This window comes from Megalobrama amblycephala, linkage group LG13 (genome assembly GCF_018812025.1).
Source record: "Megalobrama amblycephala isolate DHTTF-2021 linkage group LG13, ASM1881202v1, whole genome shotgun sequence".
Lineage (NCBI taxonomy): Eukaryota > Metazoa > Chordata > Actinopteri > Cypriniformes > Xenocyprididae > Megalobrama > Megalobrama amblycephala.
In genome coordinates this window covers 34,723,977-34,740,256 of record NC_063056.1, presented here as the reverse complement: position 1 = coordinate 34,740,256, position 16,280 = coordinate 34,723,977, and the positions used below count along the sequence as shown (strand labels likewise).

General features: G+C 36.3%; 1 protein-coding gene across 3 annotated transcripts; it reads left to right on the top strand.

Moving 5' to 3' along the window:
* The first annotated feature begins 4,823 nt into the window (after positions 1-4,823).
* LOC125243205 (meprin A subunit beta-like) lies at positions 4,824-15,953 on the top strand. 3 transcript variants are annotated; one of them, XM_048152663.1, is made up of 13 exons: positions 4,824-5,032; positions 8,313-9,472; positions 9,600-9,631; positions 9,733-9,805; positions 9,914-10,031; positions 10,370-10,548; positions 10,718-10,936; positions 11,071-11,226; positions 12,451-12,675; positions 12,770-13,201; positions 13,327-13,491; positions 13,623-13,728; positions 14,226-15,953. In XM_048152663.1, the coding sequence occupies exons 3-13, from the start codon at positions 9,626-9,628 to the stop codon at positions 14,320-14,322; spliced, it is 1,776 nt and encodes a 591-aa protein (XP_048008620.1). In that variant the 5' UTR covers positions 4,824-5,032; positions 8,313-9,472; positions 9,600-9,625; the 3' UTR covers positions 14,323-15,953. The 3 variants fall into 3 exon arrangements, with proteins under 3 accessions (XP_048008620.1, XP_048008622.1, XP_048008619.1); XM_048152665.1 differs by lacking the exon at positions 4,824-5,032 and having other exon boundaries at positions 7,286-8,914; positions 9,000-9,472; XM_048152662.1 differs by lacking the exon at positions 4,824-5,032 and having other exon boundaries at positions 7,286-9,472.
* The last annotated feature ends 327 nt before the right edge of the window (positions 15,954-16,280 follow it).

Below are 16,280 nucleotides of genomic sequence, written 5' to 3'. Positions count from 1 at the left end.
ATTCTTATTCATTATTAAGAAACACATAATATCAAGTGAACTGTTTACTCTCCTGTCCACGAGCTGGGCGTATGACGGATTATTTCTGTGCCAAAAATACTATTCAAAATGCTCATAAACCTCACATCAAAAAGGTCGGAATTCCTTGTACGGGCGTTAGGCTTTACGGAAGTCGTCGGCAGCCCTGCACAGGACTTGCTCGAGAAAGATTTAGCACTTTGTTTTTAGACCATGAAATCAACAATGTCACCAAAGAAGTGTGTTTTTGGTTAGGAAAGATAACCTTGCTTCCCAAAGAACCCAGTGTTAAGTGGAGCAGAGAGATTTGTGCTCACGCATTACATTGATGCGCTCTTGATATTTGTTATTAAAATAACCATAGAAACTGATAGTTGCAATCACTTTTTTTATTGATTAAAATGAATAGAAAATATCTCATGGTTTTTCCGTGGCTGCTCCAGCCCTCAGGATTTGTGCTTATGGTTTCATAAACAAGGCCCAGTTCTACACTGGATTTACAGATTGTTTGAAACTGAAAGATGGAGCGGTTACAGCGGTAATGATCCCGGTCATGAGTCAGAACCACAGGTTTGTATTTATTTAAAATGAGACAAATCTGATATTATTTTAATCTCCTATCTGTTGTTTAGCTGTTTGGGTAGTTCTTTAATGCTATCAGAAGACACTAAACAGGTTCATTGTCAAAATTATTTAAATTCGAATTTCTAAAAAAAAATGCTATTATTTTATATGAAAAAAATTATTATTGTCTTTTATTGACAAAATATTTTATTTTGTCATGTATAATTTTTAAATTAAATCAGATAACATTTTAGCTGTCATAAGGTCATGTTACAACATGCCCCATCATGTTACAATGTGCCCCACCTATGGGGCATGTTGTCATATTTCACTTCCCTTCATTTAATATTTTTACTTTTGTTAATATTTTTCAATTAATATTTTATATTAATATACTCTGTAGAGGTTAAGGTAAATATTTGCAATTTTTGAGTCTTTTCTATGTGATAAATCACAGCTTGAATACTATTGGTAGTATAAATCACAGAACAGTTCGGCAAGAAATCAGTGACTAAATAAATATGACTATGTGTTTGAATCTAAATGTAAGAGAATATGCACATAAATTTTACAAAGATGAAAGTGTCTGTAAGCTCTAAAACAGCCCACTGTTCAAGTCATGAAAAGAAGAAGCCCATGCAGCCTATTTGGCCTGTGAATAACCTGCAAGATTCTGGTGGCATCTAGTGGCATATGGTGGAGCTTCCACTTGCTTGCAGGTGAACAAAATGGCTTATAATATATTATGTATAAAATAAGTGAGAAAGGCTTTCTCAAATTACCAACAAGTTTTATGTCAGGATGTGGTTAGTTTAATGGCACAAGTCACAATTCATTTTTTAAGTGACGGTCAAATTTGTTTCTCTGCTTTTCTGACATCTTGATAAACTTCTATCACTGCAATAAACTTGACTTTCAGCAAATCACATTTTCTTCACGGTTCATCCTTCCATTCACTCTCTGACACTTTCTGACAGGTACATCTGGTACAGACTAATCTAGCATGAAACAATCAATGAAGACAGAAGACAGATCTCAAACAACAGCATGAAAACTCAGCAGATGGCAGTACAGCTCTGATTTGATTACAGACACTTAACGCATTGAATGAAAGCTCTAAATACTACACAAAATCATAACACAAATCAGTAACAAATATTACATAAAATATAATCTGATCTAAGTGAAAAAAATAACTCTTGATGAGTTGATGGCCTTTTTTATTTTAATCGTGACCTTAATGCTTACACATTGTATATTTTACATGTTTGTAATTTAAATGTCCAACAGCATCTCATTTATAGGCTTTCATACTCAAAATTGGGAGTGTGAATCTCAGCTTGAGAACCCTAACAGTTATGGTGTCCTGCTCCTCAGGTAATTAGCAGAAGATGGATTCGAGCATGAGGCCCAAGGCCAATCATGGCAGAGATTGGGATGATGTGAGTTACATACATGAGGATTTAGTCATCACACTTAAGGCCCATTCCCACCAAGAAAAAATTCTGTAATAGTGATAATAGCCTAATGCCAACTATATTAGCGCTCACACCACTAGGATGACAACAAGCGCACACTGCAGTTGTGTTCCGTGAACAACCGCAGGACGCAATTTAACGTCAGGTGGATTTTAAATTAATTGTTATAGTTTTATATAGTCATTGTAGCATGCCCGCTGTCCGACTGGTGGTGCTCCAGTAAGTTTTCTGTTTAAATAAACAAAGAGAGACACAGTTGTGCTGCTTTCAGTAATCGCTTTATTACAAGGATTCAAAGATTGTGTATAAAATATATAAAAAAAAACTTACAAGAGTTATGCAAAACATGTTTATTGGTGTTTAAGTGGGTCACAGTTGAGGTGACATAAGACATTGTGATTTATTAAATTAAACTCACTACCTTTTTCCGTAAACCTTTTTTTTTCTCTGTTGTATGTGCAAATGTGTTGTACCAACAACTGTATAACTGAATAGTTGAGCGAACCATTGGTTACACAATATAAACATTTAAACTGGATGATTCACTGGACTAGTGAATATACAAAATCAGAAGAAAGATCATTAAAACATATTATAATATCCAAAGAGACCAAAAGTAACACTGAAGCAGTGTTGCACTTAGTGAAATAAAGATTCACTCTACAAGTGATGATTGAGCATTAGTGATGACACCTACAATTAACAAGCAGAATCAGTGAAGATAAGTTGAACAAGAACTGACAAAAGAGAAGAGACGAGAAGACAGCAGAACAACTACAACTGACTCACAGCCACACAGCCTTAGATGAAATCAACTGCAAATAAAATCAATGTGTCCCCAGAGGATGCTAAAACATCTTTGCCAGGACTGCTTGCATATAGACAGCTGGCCTACTCACAATCAAATCCTGCAAGACCATGCTGGTGAACCAGCTTCACCAGCTCCGTTTCGCTTGGGAACAGCATGACTATGCTGGTCCATCAGCTGAACTAGTACTATACCAGCATAAACCAGCCTGGACCAGAATGGAATTCATGCTGGTTCATGCTGGAGTTTTCAGCGGGGATGTCATCCCTAGCATTCAATGCCAAATCAGAAACAAATTTTTCTTGGTCAAGAAGCCTTTTCACTTGAATATATATCACAATGCATGGGGAAGAAAAGATTATCGCAACTTCCATTTCACGTCGACTGCCTATTGAATTATGAGATCCAAAAAGACCACAACACATAGGTGAGGAACTTCGTTGCAGCCTGCATGCTGCCGGGTAAGTAAATATATTGATAAAGTTCCACTTTCTAATAACTGTACAATGGCATTTTGAGGAAATGTCTTTTGGTATACACAAACAAATAGAAGAGAAAATCCAGAGTAATGTTGCATTTGCCCTACATGTTGCAAAGTGTGCACAGTTAATGGGTTAATAGGTACATTTGTTGATAGGTAAATAGGTACATTTGTTGACTCCATTGAGGATTTATAATGACCAAGAGCTTCCATTGGGGAAAATATGTGGGACTATCAATGGATGGAGCAGCTACAATGAAATGCATCACCTGTATAGGCTGCTTTTTAATGGATTTTAATGGATATCATAATTTTTTTATATCTTACCATATTAAGTATTTTGTACCACATTAAACATATTTCATTCAATCTATGACAAGGTAAATAAAGACTGTTCTCCAACAGAATGTGTTTTTCCCCATATTTCCATTTAAAAAAAAATTCTGGGTTTGTGAGAGAGATTATACTTGTCTAGTTATAAATCCTGGAAAAAAAAAGTTTGGGATTAGCAAATTACATTTCCAAGTACGGAGTGCTGTATTAGACCCCCGATTATTAAAAAACAGTTTTCATTGCTCATGAAACGCAGCTCTATATTTTTAATATAAAATTTCTAAATTATCCAAGTTACAGTGTATATTGAAATTAATACCGACTGGATGACCAGTAATTTCCTTCTATTAAATTCTTATAAAACATATTATTCTCTGTGCCAAAAAAACAGTACAGCTTCCACAGTTAAAAACCTCTGTTTTATATTAGACAGCAACTTGTCTTTTGAAAATCATATTTTGCAAAAATAGCCTTCTTTCGCCTAAGAAACACTGCCAAGCTATTAAAGGGTTAGTTCACCCAAAAATGAAAATAATGTCATTTATTACTCACCCTCATGTGGTTCTACACCCGTAAGACCTTTGTTAATCTTCAGAACACAAATTAAGATATTTTAGTTGAAATCCGATAGCTCCGTGAGGCCTCCATAGGGAGCAATGACACTTCCTCTCTCAAGATCCATAAAGGTACTAAAAGCATATTTAAATCAGTTCATGTGAGTACAGTGGTTCAATATTAATACAGGGCTCTCAAGTAAGTTTCCCATGTTTACTTATTTAAAGTGAGATTTAAATCAAAGATTAATCGGGTTTTAACATTTGGTGTTATGGTAACTTACGTATTGGTGCCACTGGCACATGCCGTTGGAAGTTGTGGCACATCCTGTGACATACCTGGTTTTGAGAGGCACATGCCACTGAAAGTTACAGCACAATAGTGATGTGACAACTGACAGTAGAGTATAGAAGTGTTCAATATCACTCACTTGTTAGTTCATTCACTAATCTCAGTCTTTTGTCACGCACTCCCGCCACACATTGTATTTCTCACGCAGAAAAACTATTTATCATATATTTAATATGCCGCAGCGCCCAAAATGTATCTGGCCGCGCCGCTCTCTCTATGGAACCGGGAAGGAATCAAGCGCGTCTCGAACCTGCCACTTATCAGCCAATCAAAAAAAAAGAAAGAGGCTACACAATAGCCAACCAGAAAATAGAACTATTGTATCTGGGTAAGATTTAACGCAACAACCAATGAAAAAAAAGCATATCCTGGAATTGTTCACCATCATCCTCGTTCACCCACAGAGGAAACCACTGGAGCTCTGAGCATCACTTTGAGCACAGGGTAAGTTATGATCTCCTGTTTTAATGTTACAACAAATTCACAACTTGTTTGACACAAACAATGACAACTTGACTGCTGTTAGATAATCAGATAATCAGCTGAATTACATACTCAACTAGTTTACTTATTTATTTATTGGTCAGCTTATGAATATATTTTTATTCATTTGTTATTTTTATCTATAATGAAGTGGTGTGTTTAGTGCGTTCTGGATTGGTTAACAAATCAAAGAGTGACCATTAGTTCCACAAATACAGACACAGGCAGGGGGGGGGGATGTCACTCTTGCCTGTCTCCAAAACTTGAGAGCCCTGTTAATATTGTGTATTTATAGAATGTATTTATATATTTATATGTATAATAGCGACGAGAATATTTTTAGAGCACCAAAAAACTAAATAACGACTTATTTAGTGATGGCCGATTTCAAAACAATGCTTCAGGAAGCATTGGAGCATTATGAATCAGTGTGTCGAATCTGCTGTTCGGAGCGCCAAAGTCACGTGATTTCAGCCGTTGGCAGTTTGACACGCGATCTGAATCATGATTCGACACACTAATTCATTGTGCTTTGATATCGGCCATCACTAAATAAGTCGTTATTTGTTTTTTTGGCGCGCCAAAAATATTCTCCTCGCTTAAAGGTGAGGGTAAGTAATAAATGACAGAATTTTAATTTTTGAAAAAAAAGATATTGTTGAAGAAATCCAATGGCTCAGTGAGGCCTCTATAGAGAGCAAAGCCATTCAAACTCTCAAGGTCCATAAAAACATATTTGAAGCAGTTCATGTGAGTTCAGTGGTTCTATCTTAATATTATAAAGCGACAAGAATACTTTTTGTGCACCAAAAAAACAAAATAACTACTTTTCAACAATATATATATGGGCCAATTTCAAAACACTGCTTTATGAAGCCTCTGAGCTTTATGAATCTTTTGTTTCAAATTAGTGATTCGGATCTCCTATCAAACGGCTATACTGCTGAAATCACGTAACTTTGGTGCTCCGATTCACTGATTCGATTCGTAAAGCTCTAAAGCAGTGTTTTGAAATCGGCCCATGTAGATATTGTTTTTTTGGCACACAAAAAGTATTCTTGTTGCTTTATAATATTAAGGTAGAACCACTGAAATCACATGAACCATTTCAAATATGTTTTTAGTACCTTTATGGACCTTGAGAGTTTGAATGGCTTTGCTCTCAATAAAGGCCTCACTGAGCCATTGGATTTCATCAACAATATCTTAATTTGTGTTCCGAAGATGAACGAAGGACTTACGGCTGTAGAATGACACGAGGTTGAGTAATAAATGACATTATTTTCATTTTTGGCTGAACTAACCCTTTAAGCTATTACCATGAAACTATTTTAAAGGTGCCCTAGAATTAAATATTGAATTTACCTCGGCATAGTTGAATAACAAGAGTTCAGTACATGGAAATGACATACAGTGAGTCTCAAACACCATTGTTTCCTCCTTCTTATATAAATCTCATTTGTTTAAAAGACCTCCGAAGAACAGGCGAATCTCAACATAACACTGACTGTTACGTAACAGTCGGGATCATTAATATGTACGCCCCCAATATTTGCATATGCCAGCCCATGTTCAAGGCATTACACAAGGGCAGGACGTCTGAATGTGCACAGAAAAATCATCAGACTAGGTAAGCAAGCAAAGACAATAGCGAAAAATGGCAGATGGACCAATAATAACTGACATGATCCATGATATTTTTTGTGATATTTGTAAATTGTCTTTCTAAATGTTTCATTAGCATGTTGCTAATGTACTGTTAAATGTGGTTAAAGTTACCATCGCTTCTTACTGTATTCACGGAGACAAGACTGTCGTTATTTTCATTTTTTTTAAACACTTGCAGTCTGTATAATTCATAAACACAACTTCATTCTTTATAAATCTCTCCAACAGTGTGTAATGTTAGCTTTAGCCACGGAGCATCATCAAACTCATTTAGAATCAAATGAAAACATCCAAATAAATACCCTACTTACGCGATTAGACATGTTGCATGATGAACACTTTGTAAAGATCCATTTTGAGGGTTATATTAGCTGTGTGAACTTTGTTTATGCTGTTTAAGGCAGTCGCGAGCTCGGGAGCGGGGAGCACGAGAATTTAAAGGGGCCGCAGCCTGAATCAGCGCATATTTAATGATGCCCCAAAATAGGCAGTTAAAAAAATATTTTAAGGTATTTTGAGCTGAAACTTAACAGACACATTCAGGGGACACCTTAGACTTATATTACATCTTTTGAAAACACGTTCTACGGCACCTTTAATTATAACCAATACAGAAAAGCTAGTTCATGTATTCATGACCTCAAGAATGGATAATTGTAATACACAACTGGTGGTTGTCCTGCATCCTCCATAAACAAACTACAATTAGTTCAAAACAAAACTGCTAGAGTCCTTAGAAAATGTGATCATATCACCCCAATTTTAACAGCTAATTTTATTTTATTAGCTTACAACAGTGCTTCTCAAACATGTCCTGGAGGACTCCCAGCACTGCACATTTTGTCCGTCTCTCTTATTTGACACACCTAATTCAGGTCTTGCAGTCTCTACTAATAAGCTGATGAGGGAGACATACAAAAAGTGTAGTGCTGGGGTCCTTCAGGACAGGCTTGTGAAGCACTGACTTAAAGGATCCTAAGCTGTCTATCTACATAACCAAATCCATCACGCTCATTAAAGTCAATAAACTCTGGGCTATTTATATCAAATTGCTATTTGGTAGCTTTTTCACCTCTGGCTCCTAAACTCTGCAAAAGCCTTCAGGAAAATGTTGTACTATGTCTGATAAAATTGTAACAAATGATTATCTTTGCCTAAAATAATATAAATAGCAGTTATGCTAATTTTTCAACCAATCAATATTGTTTAAATTGTTGCACATTTAAAAACAACCGAAGTTGACCAAAGTGCTGCACAATATTTAAAAGATAACAATGAAAACATAACAGGCACAAGCAATCAAAAAACAAAACAAAAACAAAAACAAGAGGGATCACAGAATATTAAAAGCCAAAGAAAATAATAATGAGATAGTTGAGCTGTTCTAATGTGGGCCAGGAGGCTCTTCCATAGCTTATAGGTCCAACAACAGCAAAGGCCTCTATTCTTAAGTTTGGACCTGGGAATGCAAATTAAATCAGACTCACCAGATCTAAGAGATCTCATCGGAATGTATGGGTGCAGCAAGTCAGATGCATTTTTTTTCTCCCTTTGCTTCCCATTTCTATCTCAGGATGCCCATCTCAAGGTTACTACAGACCTCACCAGCTCCAGTGTGAACCCAGCCTCATTTGCAAAGACTACAGATGAAGCCAGCAATGGCAGAAATTGAACTTTTCAAAACATTTTCAAAAGGTTTGCCCCAGTAAATCCTCCCAGTGGCCCCAAAGGGCAAAACAGCTGTGGGACCTGCATGGGTTAACACAGGAGGAGGGTTTTATGTGGGCAATCCACTGTAAGGATTTACTCACATTAAATTTATACACTTAAATTAATGTCATCATGTTAAATCATATCCTTACTCTGAAGTATAAAAAGCTTTTTTGATGGCATTATGGTTCGATTGCACAAAAGGTTCTAGTGTTTTTTAAACTAATACGCTGAGAAAAAAAATGGAGAACCTGTCAATGAAGGTTGGAAACAAAAAAAGGTTCTATAGCATGCCTGTGAAAACTCCTTTTGATTATGTAAATATGTAAATATATGATATGTAAACATATTGTACAGGGAGCTCAATATGAGGAAGACCAGAACTATAAATATGCACAATTTTACTGTCAAACTGGACGATCAAGTGGCAGTTTTATGTCCAGTCAAATCAGTGACTGAAAACCGGTAAGCATCCAGATACATACATACATACATACATACATACATACATATTTTGATGACCTTATGTAATTGAGATTATGATTTCCAGTGAAGATGCATTTATGCATATTTCTTTTGCTGAGTTTGGCTTTGGCTTTTTGCCCAGCATTACCTATGGTAAGTTGGTAGACAGCTTATTCTACAGCACATTGTCATTGAAAAGGGGGTATATCGTATTTTTATTTTTTTTTAAATCAATTTTTCTTAATGCATGAATTTTGTTTTCATATCTCATGTTCTCAGCCTGCACCAGATGTAGTTGGTGAGTACAGCAAAGTCACTGACATTGTTTAAAAGCTATTGTGATGTTTAATATGTGCGTAGGGTAAAAGATCCTGTTTTGACTCCTCGCTATACTGCCCGAAGTTATGATTTACTTTTAGGCTGTTTCATTAAAAATAATTGTTTTGTCTTGCACTGAATGCAGTGCACACAATGCTCTGTCTGTCTTTTGCTTTCTTCATTATATTTTTCTCAAAGGCATTAATGAGGAATGGAAGGACATTCCTGATATAAACAAAGGTAAAACTCAAATGCATTTATATAAGCAGTAAGATATCTTACTCTTATGCATTTTTTATACATACATTATTTTTACTCCTGTTTAATTTAAACATATTTACTTTAACCTGAACACTTGTTGTATTAGGTTTAAATCTCAAAGGAGGAGACATCATGGTGGTGAGCTCTGTTCCAAGACATTCCATAAATACAATATTGGATAATTCAGAATTCAGTAGATATAGTATTCTCTTGATACTTAAAAACAATCTGCTTTAAAGCCTAATCAAAGGAGCGCCATTCTTAAGAATCGGTGGGATATTCCCGTCCCATATGAGCTGAGTGTGAATCTAAGTAAGAAAAGATGGATTTCTCACTTACAGTTTAGCAAATCAACTTTTAAATTAGTAATAAACTTTGTATTTTTTCCAGCCATCATGTGTTTTTGATTGTGGTTTATAGGTATAAACTATAAAGGAATAATTTTGAGAGCCTTTGAACAGTTCAGACTGAAATCATGTATTGACTTCAAGCCCAGAGCAGCAGAACAATTTTACATCTCTGTGGAGAGTCGTGAAGGGTACAGTATGGTTCCAGTTAATACACCTATTCCATAGACTATGCTGATATAGATTACATATTTATGGAATAAAACATTCTCAAACTCCTCATTTTTCATTTGACACCTTATAAAGCTGGTTGAGAAGCCAGGTGTAGAAGTGTAATCTTAAGGCAAAGTGCAGCTAACTATAAAATTTTTTAAATATAACATAAACATAACATTTTGATTTTTTTATGACATTTTTGTTCTAACACGAGGACTACATAATTTGACTGGTAGTGTTGTTAACATAACCTTTATTCACCTATGTGCTACATAAATGTAAATATAGTAAATATTTCTCACATATTTTGCAGGTGTTGGTCATCTGTCGGCCGCACATCTCCTGGAGGTCAGACTCTTTCCATTGGAAACGGCTGTGGAACAAAAGGCATTGTTGAGCATGAGTTTCTCCATGCACTAGGATTTTGGCATGAGCAGTCAAGATATGACAGAGATGATTATGTGACCATCAAATTTGAAAACATCATTAAAGGTTGCCCTATATATATATTTTTTTTTTATTTTAATATTTTTTTAGGAAACTAGTAAAATAGTCATTTGATTAATTTGGTTTACTGATCATGACAGTGAAGTGTCCATGTAATTAATGAGCGCTTATAGTAATGAACAACCTTAATAACTGTAATGGTCCATATTTTCAGGGAAGGAGAGCAATTTCGATAAATATAGTGAGAATGAGACCACCACCCAAGGCACCCCATATGACTATTACTCTTTGATGCATTATGATAAAAATGCCTTCAGTAACGGTAATGGCTCCACGATCATTACCAAGCTTCCTGAGTTACAAAATGTGATTGGTCAACGCCTGGACATCAGTGAATATGATGCGATTGAGCTCAACAAACTCTATAAATGCAGTGAGTGTTTTATACAGTTTTCATTTATGGCCATTATAGCTGTTTTTTTATGGAAATTCAATGTAAGGACGATTGTGATCAATGGAAATTGTAATGAATTTTGCTCAGTGTTTGTTTGTTTGTTTGGATTACAGATTCCTCCATCTCTTTTCTTGACCACTGCAATTTTGATGATGAATCTCTGTGTCAGATGAGCGTCTGTTCTGCTGCTGATTATGGCTGGCAGAGAGTGAAGTCAGTGAGTGGCATCAGTGTGACTGACCACAGCTACTTGGGCAAAGAACAGAATGGTGAGATCTGTTAGTCAGTCCGACAATGGAAAGTGTCTGATTTGACATTAGGGCAATTTGTGTATTTGTTCGATGTTTCACCATGAAACAGGAAGTTGTTGTAACTTGGGTATATACTGTCCGATCTACCCCAAACTTCACGGGGCGTATTTTAATGATCTAATGGGAGATTTGCTATACACATGGCGGAATTTGCAAGTGGAAACACTGAACACTTCTCTAGCAAGGAAACGGATCTGCCCATCACAATTTTAAAGCCAGATTCCATCAAAGCATTTTTATCTTTATGCTCACAATAATAATATTTTACATTGCAGTCCTTTTATTTTTAATATTTAGCATGTTTGTGTGCTGCTGCGTGTCCCTGTGTGTGTAATAAGCAGTGTATGCACGTTGTGCACCCGCATATAGGTGCATATTACAAATGCGCTCTTTAAATAACAAAACAAATATTGTGTCATTAAATTTAGACCAGATTTCAGTTGGTCATTGGCGCAATCTATTTCAGTTGCCTCAAAATAGCAACACGCCAACAATGCACCTGAACACACCTCGTTTTCAGACCAGCACACCCATGGGCACAAATGCATTTGCTATTTAAACAACTGCGTCGGGCTGAAACTAGCAAAAAACACTTGCGTCGCGTCTGGCGCCGCATTGCGTCGGGTGTATGATAGGGCCCCACATGTTTAATTATAGTCCTCGCCTGAAGACATCTACATGCCAATATTCAGTTACAGTCATAGTGCCACCTGCGGGCAACAGGAAATGTCATGTTTTACACTGTGATTAACTCCTCATTGAGATTTAACCAGAACAACATCATACTTGGTCAGTCTAATCTTAAGGCCTTAGCGATGTTAAATTGCAAAGATCTTGAGTTTTCGTTGAAGGCCGTGTCCATTGCAAGTCAGGCATACAGTGTCTGATCTGCCCCAAACTTCACACGTTTGATAAGAGTCCTAGCCTGAAGACACCTACATGCAAATTTTCAGTGCCACCTGTTGGCAACAAGAAATGGCATGCTTTGCACTGTATTTCACTACATGAAACATATTTAAATATGCCATGAAGTATCAGATATGTTCATTCTATATGTTTTAAGAGCTGCTTAACATAATATAAAGCCAATGCTGCTTCTACACACACTGCCCATCCACTGTTATCCACAGTCACTGTACTCACCAGTTGCAAACAACTATACACCTGTTTTCATGCCTGCAGGGATGTCTTTTTTCATGCACTTCAGCACTGAGGGCAAAAAGAAGGGGGACGCAGCCAGAATGGAGAGCAAGACAATGACCCCTAAAAGAGAGTGCAATGTCCAGTGTCTGCAGTTCTACTACTATCACAGTGGTAATGAGTCTGACCAGCTCAACATCTGGATCCGAGAGTACCAGAATGAAGAAGACAACAGAGGAACTCTCAGACTTATGGATCAGATCACAGGTCTGTCTCTTCAAGTACTGTATACAGGGGAACAAACATACAGTATGTCAGCCTATGTTTTTAAAATGTTCCTAAAATGTTTAATTTCTTGCAGAACGCCCTGGTAATTACTGGAAGCTGCATCATGTGTCACTGAATGCAAATAAAACTTTCCAAACTGTATTCGAAGCCCGTAAAGGAGCTGGAAGCTCCAGTGGAGGCTTTTCACTAGATGATATCAATATTTCAGAAACTGAGTGTCCCCAGATATGGCAGATAAGGGACTTTGATAAGTTTTTGAACAATGGGATTTTGACAAGTCCATTGTATTACTCCAGTGATGGTTATCGCTTTCAGGCTAAGTTATTGGTGACTCGGAATCTCCTTATAATGTATGTTCGTCCGGTATCTGGTGTATATGATGACCAGTTGCAGTGGCCTTGTCCATGGAGACAAACAACCTTCCAGATCCTTGACCAGAATCCACACATACAGAGGCGTATGTCCTCTGAACAAAGCATCACCACTGACCCTTCCATTTCTTCCAGTGAGAATCTGATTATATATTTTTTTCCATAACACCATGTGTTTATATGCAACATTTTACTTAGTTGAGAAGTTATTATCTGTAGCTTTGAAGGGCCTTTAAATAGCAACATTTTGTTGTTACAGATATTTATTACTGGAACAATCCTCGAAACAGAAGTCAAGTTGTCATCGGCAATGAGTCTGTATTTGTGGGTACTTGGGTTTATATATATGCCATAACAAAAGATGAGCTCACTAGAAGAGAGTTCATCAAGGGTGGTGACATCATATTTCTCCTCACCATGCAAGGTAGGTTTTGTGAAGTAACCTAAGCAAACTGGGCATAACTAGAATGATGTCAAGGATTCAGTTGGGAGGCTATGATATATTTCTATTGTGTCCCACTTTCTCGTTTCTGTAAATGTTGTTTTCCAATCCAGATATCTCAGGGCTCCTTCAGAATGACTCTCTACCCTGTCCTAAAGTGAAAGTGAAGAACATCAAAGTTTCTCCTGATGCGAGTGCTCAGCAAGGACCATGTGCTAGGTGAATATCCATTTAAGCTCTGTTGTGTCCTTATTTAATTAAATTAATAAATGTCGTAGTATGGCTGGAAGCTTACTCTACAATTTTGAACTAATAATAGTAACAAAAAGCAGTTGATGGATGATATAATTGCATGTATAATTTAGTTATTTATCTGACTCCAATATAATTAAATTGTTAACCTTAAAGTTGTCAACTTTAACCATTAAAGTTGTTAACCTTTATTCTCTCATGTTTTAAAATGTAAAAAAATAACTGATTGGAAAACATGGGATTAAACCTGAACATTTAGATAATTAAAGTTACAATCACTTTAGCTTTCAACATTATCAGTGAAAAGGAAAAATTCTCAAACCTTTGAATGCCTTATACACTAAGTAAAGCATTGTTAAACATGAGTGGAATACAAACACAAACCAAAAGAGCGTAAACATGAAGGCAAATTATTAAATTGCATTAATAATCTTATTTTCATATTTTTACCTCTCCTCTTTTAGTGATTGTGTGGACATATTTTGCAATTCCAGTGCCAGTCTTAAGACTGCTTCCTCTCTGATCATCTTGATGTTTTGCTCTTTTTTGCTAACGAGTTAATAATGAGAAATAACTATTATCACAGCTCTGTGTCTCACTACACAAGAGTTCGGTGCCAAAGAACTGCAGCTTTCTGGTAACTAAATGTGTATTGTTAATGAAAGGAGCTGAACAGATTAAGTTTATATTCATTTATCTACAATTAATGTTACTCTTAAAGGCACAATATGTAAGATTTTTATATTAAAATATCCAAAAAACACTTGCACAGTGTTATATATTTCGTTCAATTGTGTACTTACATTATCCTAAATGTTTCCAAGAATTTGTAAATTCAGAGAAATTCACAATTTTAAGTAGTGCCCATCCCTCATCACTTGTCGCCTGTCAATGATGTAATATCTGCGTTATCCCTGGTTTCCGCTTGTACAGCAAAGTAACCATGGAAACAGACGCAGATAGCTGCATAATGTCTATCGGCACATCTCATTCAAACATTATGGACCATGGCAAGCAAACTTTAGGACAAAAGGAGAAATAAATGAGGATCGGCGTGGCGTTTCCGAGATGGAGAGAGCCTTGCGACAAACTTCGACTTGAGAGAGACGCCGCTCTTGCACGTATTAGACAAAGTTAAGCAAATGTAGGCTACATAAGACTAATAAATGTTATGTAGCTCAACCATATACTGTAAAAAAAATATGGACGTAGTGTCCGTTACATCACCTGTAGATTTCTGAAGAGCATTTTTGAAGCGAAAAATCAGGCCACTGCCATCTTAGCAGTACGTCATCGCGCGTCACTCCTGGATAACTGAAAATGGGCAAAGAGGCGGGACGTGGGTGGAGCTGAGGTTCCTGAAACCACGCCCGCCTAGCTCGACGTGACCATAGACATATTATGTCTATGGACGTGACCATGTTAGCAGGCTAGGAGCTATCTATCTATCTGATATACTATCTAAAATATTGATAAAGATAACAAGTTATATCATTTGAAAGTTCTAAATGTTTACTGTCAATATACAGTGTCTTTTTTATGATTTAGATGCTCCAGTACCAGTAATTGTAATTAGTGTCGGGTGTGCAAATAACAACATGCAAAATCAAACGGGACTTCATACCTTTATAATGAAATAGCGATCGCGAGATGAATCCAATTCGTTGCACTTGGGTAAAATGTCAATGAGCGTCTATTTAAAAAAAAACCTACTTTTTGTCCACAAAAGCGTAAATCCATGAAATATTGATATATTATCCATTGTTTGCGTCACATTTCTTCTGCATGATCTGCTCTCTATCATCGTTCTTCTAGAAATTATGCAACCTGAGCAGCGTTTATGTTGTAAAACTGTATATGATCATATATATCTCACAAACAAATGAGTCTTCATCCAAAATATAATTTTTCAAAATGCAGCAGTGCTGTCAGAATTTTATATCCTCCCATCATTGTCATTGTAGTAAATCATAGGAACAAAACTTTTGGCCAATGCCAAGACGATCCGACAAAGTGTGTTCTGTTCATCTTCCGCATGCTTGCAGATCTACACAGACGCACATCTGTTTCGAGAATCGACCATTAACGCAGCAAGCCATATTATTTTATAATTGTATATATTATTATTATTTTATAATTGTATAAAATAATCCCGAAAAAAAGCACAAACACGGCAGAGATGCCAAATTCAGTGGCTGGAATTAGCTGAGGTAACATGACGGCTCACAGACAGAACTTTAAGGCTTAATATAATTTAAACGGATTAGTTATATATATATATATATATATATATATATATATATATATATATATATATATATAAATCATCCCCACAGAGTTGTCATGAAGGGCAAAATTGGCTGTATAGACCAAAACCACAATTTCTGCAGTGACGCGATGACTTTACCAGTCGGCGATTGGCTCTTATTTAAAAGGCGGGACTTATTCCGCCATATTGCGCATTTCACTTTCTCCCATTCAAAACAATACGAGTGACACGTCTTGTGTAATTCTATAGT

Coding starts and splice junctions, on each gene's coding strand:
- LOC125243205 (XM_048152663.1), top strand. Junction 13,492..13,622: donor ATTTCTCCTCACCATGCAAG/GTAGGTTTTGTG, acceptor TTTCCAATCCAG/ATATCTCAGGGCTCCTTCAG. Junction 13,729..14,225: donor CAGCAAGGACCATGTGCTAG/GTGAATATCCAT, acceptor CTCCTCTTTTAG/TGATTGTGTGGACATATTTT.